We start from the raw sequence: 7,988 nt of genomic DNA, 5'->3' as shown, positions 1-7,988 counted from the left end.
ACCAGAGTTATTGTCTGTTTGCTTATAAGTCATCAGAGGAACATTATCTGATCAGATCTGCAGAAAATCAGTTCATTTAATACAATAGTGAGGAACAGTTAAATCAACACGACACCATGTAAATGCTATACTTCAGTGTACAAAAACCACAGACGCTGAGGTTTCTGACCCCGGCAGTGTTTTAACAGACAAGCCCACAGTTAAGTTGTTTAACCCTATCGGGCCTCTTCACTCAATAAAACTTCAGCCACCAGCCAACCTGACAAAGCACAAAGCACATGTCCACCCAGTGTATTTAGAGTTCATTAACGTCACACTGACTGGTCAGGAAATGACCCCATTGAGTGGCCTGTCCAGGCCTCATTACCATCAGAATGAAGGGTGCAGGGAGACCAGAGTCCTGACGGCGACAAGCGAGCCCACGATGACCCGAGGGACCTGCTTTAACCCTCCTTGACTCTACACCTGCACCTTAAGTCAAGTCAAAATGGTGCTGTGGACTGCTGTTCCACAGTTGAAGATACTTTTCCACTCATCCAAAGAGCTTCATACGTTTTGCTTACTGGTGCGGAGTCACAAGCGTTTAAACCTGATGGGTGGTCAGTCACATGAATCTTGTCGCTCTGGACGGATCTTGAAAATTCTATTTAATTCAATTCAGACAAATCTAGTTCCCAACTTAATCTACACTCAGAACCTCTTTTCTCCTTTAGTTGTGCTTATGCACATAGCAGGCATTAATTAGAGTTGTGTTGTTTGTCAGTAATTCATATAAAGCCTAAAATAATATTTAAAACTTATTTGAATCATCTTTAGATAGATAGAAGATATCTGTCAGTGCCGATGAGTCCACTAGATCTCCTCGTGAGATCAAAATATAGAAAATGCAGATTTTCCTCCTCTTGATGCTGTTCATTTATAGGTTTGAATGAAACAAAATATATGTAACACATACATGGACACACTGGAGGGAATATTGCCTGAATGCACATTCTTGTGTTGCTTTTCTACCTTTAAAAATCTTTATCCTATATCTCTAAGGACATAAGTTAAAACCTCTGTTGAGCTTTGAGGTTAACACCAGAGAAGCATCTTTTTTTGATGTAGTTACTCTCTAGCATTTTTTTTTAACTCATAGCGCCACCTGGTGGAGAAAGAGGGGCATTGTGACTCATAAAGGAGAATATGTCAAATAGGGTCAGTTGACATTTGTCTGATATGATCAATGAATATATGTAAATGTGTTTAATGTAACTATCAATACATTAGTTTAAAATCTTTCTTGTAATATGATACCAACCTGTTAATATAGAGAGAAGCTTTTGGAAAACAATATGTATCATTTACTGATTATTGAGTATTGGGTTAAAGGAAACAAAGACAACCACAATATTGCTGGCTGTTACCGGTTTGACTGGTTTATGCCTTACTGGCATTATTCCTGTGTCCTGGATCTTATTGTTTGCTCAATACAAAGCCCTTTATTTTATTAACCAACCTATAAAGCCCTGTTGTGAATTTGAGTGATGAGGAACAATACACACAAGTGTGCATCACAACTTTTAACTTTTATACACACGGGGAAAGTCTCACATGATGATTGTCATTTATTCTAGTTATTAAAGGCGGATGAGTGTGACAATCACACTCACACCAGAGTATTGTAACTATTAAATATTTTAGGCCCTTTAGCTCTGTTGTAAAAAAAAATATGAGCAATGCGTGTAAAGACAATAATATAACTTTATTGTTTAATTCCAGTTACATGTGATTTATGAATGTGAAACTACAATATATCAATAAAATAAACAAGCAGATTGCCACATACAACCACATGTAGTGTATTGGAGGTCAAATTCAACGCTACAGCAACCAAATCACTAGAAGTCATATCATAGTTACTATAGTTACTCAAAAACCTCCACCTTCAGAACAAGTTGTGCAACAAACAAGGATGAGATAAAAAGAGGATATTTATATATATATATTTATATACATACATGCAGACCTATACATTACTGAATAGAAATAACTCAGAAACTCAAAAATGAAAATTTGGCTGCAAAAAATACCATTGATTATTCACTGAACTTCACTAATGTTTTTGTACACAGACAGTTAAATGAACTGTATTTCACTATTCATTAGAAAGACGAACAAGAAATAAACGGGCAAACATTATCGGTAACAATATTCAACAATTAGAAGGAATGACAAGAAAGAATTCAGATCTTTTCTACGGCCGTTAAAGATAAAGAATGTACAACAACTAATGCATCAAATCAACATAAAGTGTCTTTGACATTTTACAGCCATTGAGCATCTGCGAATGATGTGAAATTTCTTCCAAAATAAAACACAAAGTAAATGCAGTTTAAAATTTCTTTAAAGATTAGCACAAGTTTTTAATCATCATTCCTCCATAGATGAGATATTTTGTCACCTAGTGCAGCGTCACCAAAACCTTAAACTTCCAGTCACTGACAAAGGTAAGACTCGAGCGCCAGAGGACCCACGTGTGAAAAATCTTGGTCCTTGTCTTGTAGAATTGCCCATTTTTGAGGGTGGCTCCTTCATAAATTAGTGTTGCTTCACAGCTGTATCGAGTTCAGTGTGATATGAGGGGGTTCATCTTCCGTGGTGCGGCTCTAACTTTGCTCCACAGAGAAGTTTGACTCAGATCTGTTAAACAAAAAAGGAGAAAATGACATTTAAGCAAAGTTCCTGAGAGGGAGGGATAAATACATTTTGTGTATAGTAAATGTCAGTTTACATGTCTTGGTGCTTGTGTATCATGTGGTTGTTGTACTCCAAAACAGGAGGGATGGTCTCCTCATCCTCGGGAACCTGAAACAGACACAAGGGATCAGATCATGAGCCTTAAACTCTCATAGTCTATTTTTTTCACGTAAAAAAGGGAAAGAACACCATCTAGTGGTAGAAAAGCACTCATACCTCCCAGTAAACTTCATCATCATAGCAGTTGTCATCAGCCGGGTCGCCCCAGATAGGGAACTTCAGGATGAAACCTTTGAGAAGAGAAAAAAAAAACCACTGTTAACATCACTTCACTTAGCAAGACTTCTCACTTCAGTTTTAATACCCTTTTCTTAGCCATGATGCAATTCGTCCAAAATCTAAATCTAAAATCTGTTTTGAACTATTGCTAAAATGCTTCTTAAGCATTTAAGGAACGTGTTTTTTCAAGACAGAAGATTTAACTCCATTTTCCTACTAAATACCAAAATATTACAAACTCTAACACACTAAAGCACTGACATTGACAGGTACTATTTTCAGCTACATCAATTTTTATTTTGTCAGTTTCTTTCTAAATATTTTACTTGGAGAAGTTGTGAAACACCCCAGAAAGTGCTCTGAAAATCAACATCATAATGCCTCTGAATTCCTTTTGTGTAATCATTGAAACAAACCTCTTTATATGTCTTATTGTAACACACAACACATTTTTCAAACTCACCAACAATCGCTCCTCCAACGAGTCCAAATGCAATTGCAACACATGTGCCAGCAGCCTGGAAGCCTCCCTGAGTTCCTACTGATCTGTTTGCAAAGTCGCCTTCAAAGTCAAATGTGTTGATCAACCTAGGCAGAAAAAAAAAAGTCTTTAATCCCCAGTTTCATATAAAACTTTGCAAGGTCAAGTCCCTCTGACTTGATGAAACCTGAAGAAGAAATTGCGAATGTCTTTATGAGTTAAAGCTATCACAGGGTTTAATCTGGGTATTTAGATAAAGAATTTCAAGCTATATGTGTGTGTGTCTGTCAGTCAGTCACTCACCCCTCACGGCCATAGACAGATTCACTGGCGGCTGCAGCAACAATGGCGCCTATGAAGCCGCCGAGCATCCCAGGCACAGCGTGCAGGTTGTGGACACCACATGTATCCTGGAGCTTCAAATAATTCTCCAAGAAGGGCTGAGAATGAGAAAAACAACCGAATATATATCTGATTTTTCACATTATTTTGTTTTTGCAAAATGTAAATATTCCCTTATCTGTTCAGATAAATCGTCAACACCTTTTTCTCTCCACACTGCTTGGACTAAATGCATGTTGAAATCCCTCTCCACAATCCTACAAACACTATTCTGGCATAGAAATCTTTAATCTTTAATGATAACAGCAAATTACAAGGTTACTGTACCGACTCTAAAACATATGCGTCATCCATCATCATTTAAAAACTCGGCAAGTGTAATTTGCATGTAACTATAAAATGTGAAATCCTCCTCAGATTGTAAAAAATCCAAATTTCCCACAATCAATGCTGATGTCGCCTGTAACATTGGCCTTCAATATCTATCTTGCTACCTATTTTTCCATTTTTTAGAAAATGCATTTACATCGTTTGTTTAAATTTTAATGTGAAGTGTCTCATTACAAAATCCATCTGAAAACACAGACATGCCCCTTCAACCAAATAATGGTTGGAATAAAGTTCAAAGTCCTTAGCACCCCCATTAACCTTTTGAGGTGTGTCACAACACATTCTTTCAGTTCACATGGCCGTCTCCATCTCACATGTCATTCTGCTCTTAAAGTGAGTCATCACCTCTTGCAGTCCGGTTATTTTCCAGTAAAACAACCTACAACAGGTTTTCGTTTTGCTTCTTCTCCCTTTCACTCTGCTTCCTTCATATTGCCACTGCACAGCACTTACAGAGCTCCCTCAGATCAGACATAAGGAGGTGAAAGACTGCAGGCTCACCGTGACAAACAGGTAGCCAAAGGTCGAGATGATGCCAGTGCAGAAACCCACAATCAGTGAACCATAAGGAGTGATCATGAACTCGGCTGCTGTTCCCATGGCGACACCACCTGCCAGAGTGGCATTCTGGATATGCACCTGTCAGGTAAAACAGCATGTTAGCCACGAGACTTTGAGAAATACACAGAAGCTCCATGACGAGTTGTGGATTTTTCAGTAACAAAGCTTTACCATGTCCAGTTTTCCTCCCTTCTGAGACATGCTGGAGATGGCCACAGTGGTGAGAACGGAGGAGGCGAGGGCAATGTAAGTGTTGATGGCTGCTCTGTGCTGTCCGTCACCGTGGTCTGTGATGGCTGAGTTGAAACTGGGCCAGAACATCCACAGAAACAGTGTACCTGTGAGGTGAGAGAAAGTCAGTCAGACCACAGTTAGATCAAAACTATACAATCAAACTAACAGGTTTAGATATTAGATAGACCAAATGAACTGTGTCCTAAAGAAAACACTGATATTTGAGAGTAAAAAACATCAATCGCAAGGCCTCACCAATCATGGCAAACAAGTCAGAGTGGTAGACCGATCCATTAAGGCGTTTGCTTTGGTGTAGGTTTGGTCGGTACAGGACCCAGGAGATGGCCAAGCCGTAGTAGCCTCCGAAGGCGTGAATGACCATGGAGCCACCAGCATCTCTGCACTGTGGGTAGAAGCAGCACAAAATATCAACTGCAATGTTTGAAGGAAAACTGTTCCTCTTGGACAATGATTCATTTGATTGTTTTTGCTGACTCACGTGAAGGAGGCTGAGGATGATGAATTCTTCCACAGCAAACAGCGTGACGCCAAACAAGGTCACGACCAAAAGCTGGACAGGGCTTACTTTTCCCAGGAGGGCGCCGTAGGCGATCAGAGAGCCGGCACAGCAGAAGTCAGCATTGATCAGACTGTGGGGGACGAGGAAAAGGACAAGACCAAGGTCAGAATTAGTGGAAACTTTCACAACCAAACAGCAATGAATGATGCACCGAATCACTGTTAGGAGTCAAAGAAAGGCTGGATTACACTGAAGCTATCACATATAGTCTGCTGTGTTCACTGTACTTAAAAGTTTACTCCACTGGTTTAGAATTGCCCTTTTATAACATGTTGGACTTACGATAGTCAGTGTGGGGAAAAATCAGTACCTCAGAACATGGTGTCAAGAGGCTAAGTGCAAGGTTAAACCCTGAAAAACCACCTATAATTTTACTTTGCAGTCAGGAGGACAAGCTTGACAGGTTAGATCTTAAATCTATGTGACAGATTGTACATATTAGCGGCAGTGAGCTCCCTTTGCTATGACAAGAACTCCTGCCTTGCCTGAGGGAACTTACGAGGCAGGACAACACAAAAGATTATGTTTTCAAATGGTGACAGCTGTGACAAAAGAGCATCCTCAAAATATATGACAACGGTCAAAGTTTCCCATCCATCTTTAAAGGTGATTAATTATGACAGGTCAGTCATAGTTTTTAAGTGACTTAACACACCTGTTCACCCCCACCTCCTCTCTGTGGTTCACGCAGTGCTTTTTTGCACAAAAGCTGTTCATTTAGCTTCCAATAAGGAGACTCACCTCTCTACTCCAATATAGATTTTTCCGGTGGTGTGGTCGAGGGAGTGGAACCAGCCTTGCATGAGAAGAGCCCACTGCAGGCCGAAGGCGGCGATCAGGAAGTTGAAGCCAACGCCACCAAAGCTGTAGCGTTTCAGGAAGGTCATGAGGAAACCGAATCCAACAAAGATCATGACATGGACGTCCTGGAAGCCTGTAGAGAGAGAAATAATGACATTTGTGTAATAAAATGCAGTGCCGTTCATTTGTAGAATAATTACATTTAAAATTCAAAACATATCAAATTGCCTTTCTCTAACTCTGTCATTTGAGCTTCACATGAATTTACTTAAATTAATTGTACAATGATGAACTCGTGGGTCTTTAATTATAGAATTGTAATTGATGCTTTTGTCTTTGCTGGCATGTTGTGATTTTATCAGTTTAATGTGTTTAAACTGATTACATCATGATGAGAATACATCTTACTGGTTATAAAATTGCTGCCAGATTGTCACATGGCCAGAAAAGATATTTTAAAGATATTTTTTAAAGATAATTAAGATAATAATTAATTAATTTCATGACCTCTGGCATTTCGGTGCAATATCATTTTGCGATGTGGCAATTTTGAACAGCAACCAAAGACAGAACAGGATGGTGTAAAAAAGCCACAGTCTGGTTCAAAACTGTTGCAGCTATGAGAAATTGTATTTTAATTTGAAGACAAAATGGATAAGAATTCATTTATAGTCAATCATTTGCCATCAATAGAAAAAGAGTAGCACATCACTGATACATCAAAATAACCTGTTTTAAAATATGTAACTTTAATAGCAAGGTGAATTTCCCTACTGGCTATCTTAGGTTGTACTTACTGGGATATCTGAAGTAGAAGTCATTTTCAATGTCGCTGGTGATGTTATGTTCCCTTTTGTGCTCTATCCAATGTGTGTCGGACTCCTCATCATACCGGATAAAAACTCCAAACAGCACAATCATAGCAATCTGCCAGACGAAGCAGACAGCCGGTAGACTGACACGAACATTGGTGTTCTTTCTCCTGCCGAAAAAATTGCACATGTTTTCACAACAGTTCCCCATGGTGATGACTGTCTGCTGATGATGCCAGGCCCCCGCTCTAGTGTAACTGCTCAGCAGGTGCATACATAGATATATATATATATACAGACATGGACCTTTGGAGGGGCGTGCTCCAGTCCTCCACTCACCCACAGTGGGTGGACACTTTGTCACACCTGTGAGCAGGTAAGCCACTCCTTACCTATCTATTTTATTACATCTATTCCTGCTGTTACAGCCAGGCCAGCTGACAACACACCTTCCACAACAGGAAATAATCACTGAGCAAATGCCAGATGGAAATGATTCAGTACAAACAGACATTTCATCCAGTGAGGACCAACTTGATATGGCCTCATTTTTGTGATGTGGCAACTGCTAACCATTATTATAAAATGTTCAGGTGGTCAACACGATCAGAAAACACGGTACATGTCAGACCTTGGTGTAACGGTAAAGATAGTCAGCTGCAGAAGCTGACAGCTGTAGCTGCAGTTGAGATAATCACTTTCTAGGACTATTCAATAGGATATTATTTTTGAGTGCCAGCTATGTGCACTGTGAGAATATTAAAGTGCT

At 39.5% G+C, this 7,988-nt stretch overlaps 1 protein-coding gene across 1 annotated transcript; it reads right to left on the bottom strand.

The window, feature by feature from the left end:
• Window positions 1-1,725: 1,725 nt before the first annotated feature.
• rhcga (Rh family, C glycoprotein a) lies at window positions 1,726-7,448 on the bottom strand. Its single transcript, XM_070846901.1, has 11 exons — window positions 7,205-7,448; window positions 6,348-6,540; window positions 5,526-5,676; window positions 5,282-5,429; window positions 4,964-5,130; window positions 4,733-4,870; window positions 3,803-3,939; window positions 3,482-3,606; window positions 2,956-3,029; window positions 2,774-2,847; window positions 1,726-2,682 (listed from the first exon to the last, which is right to left on the bottom strand). The coding sequence occupies exons 1-11, from the start codon at window positions 7,428-7,430 to the stop codon at window positions 2,649-2,651; spliced, it is 1,467 nt and encodes a 488-aa protein (XP_070703002.1). The 5' UTR covers window positions 7,431-7,448; the 3' UTR covers window positions 1,726-2,648.
• Between the last annotated feature and the right edge of the window lie 540 nt (window positions 7,449-7,988).

This window comes from Pempheris klunzingeri, chromosome 1, assembly GCF_042242105.1.
Source record: "Pempheris klunzingeri isolate RE-2024b chromosome 1, fPemKlu1.hap1, whole genome shotgun sequence".
Classification (NCBI taxonomy): Eukaryota; Metazoa; Chordata; class Actinopteri; order Acropomatiformes; family Pempheridae; genus Pempheris; species Pempheris klunzingeri.
This window is presented reverse-complemented; position numbering and strand designations above follow the sequence as displayed.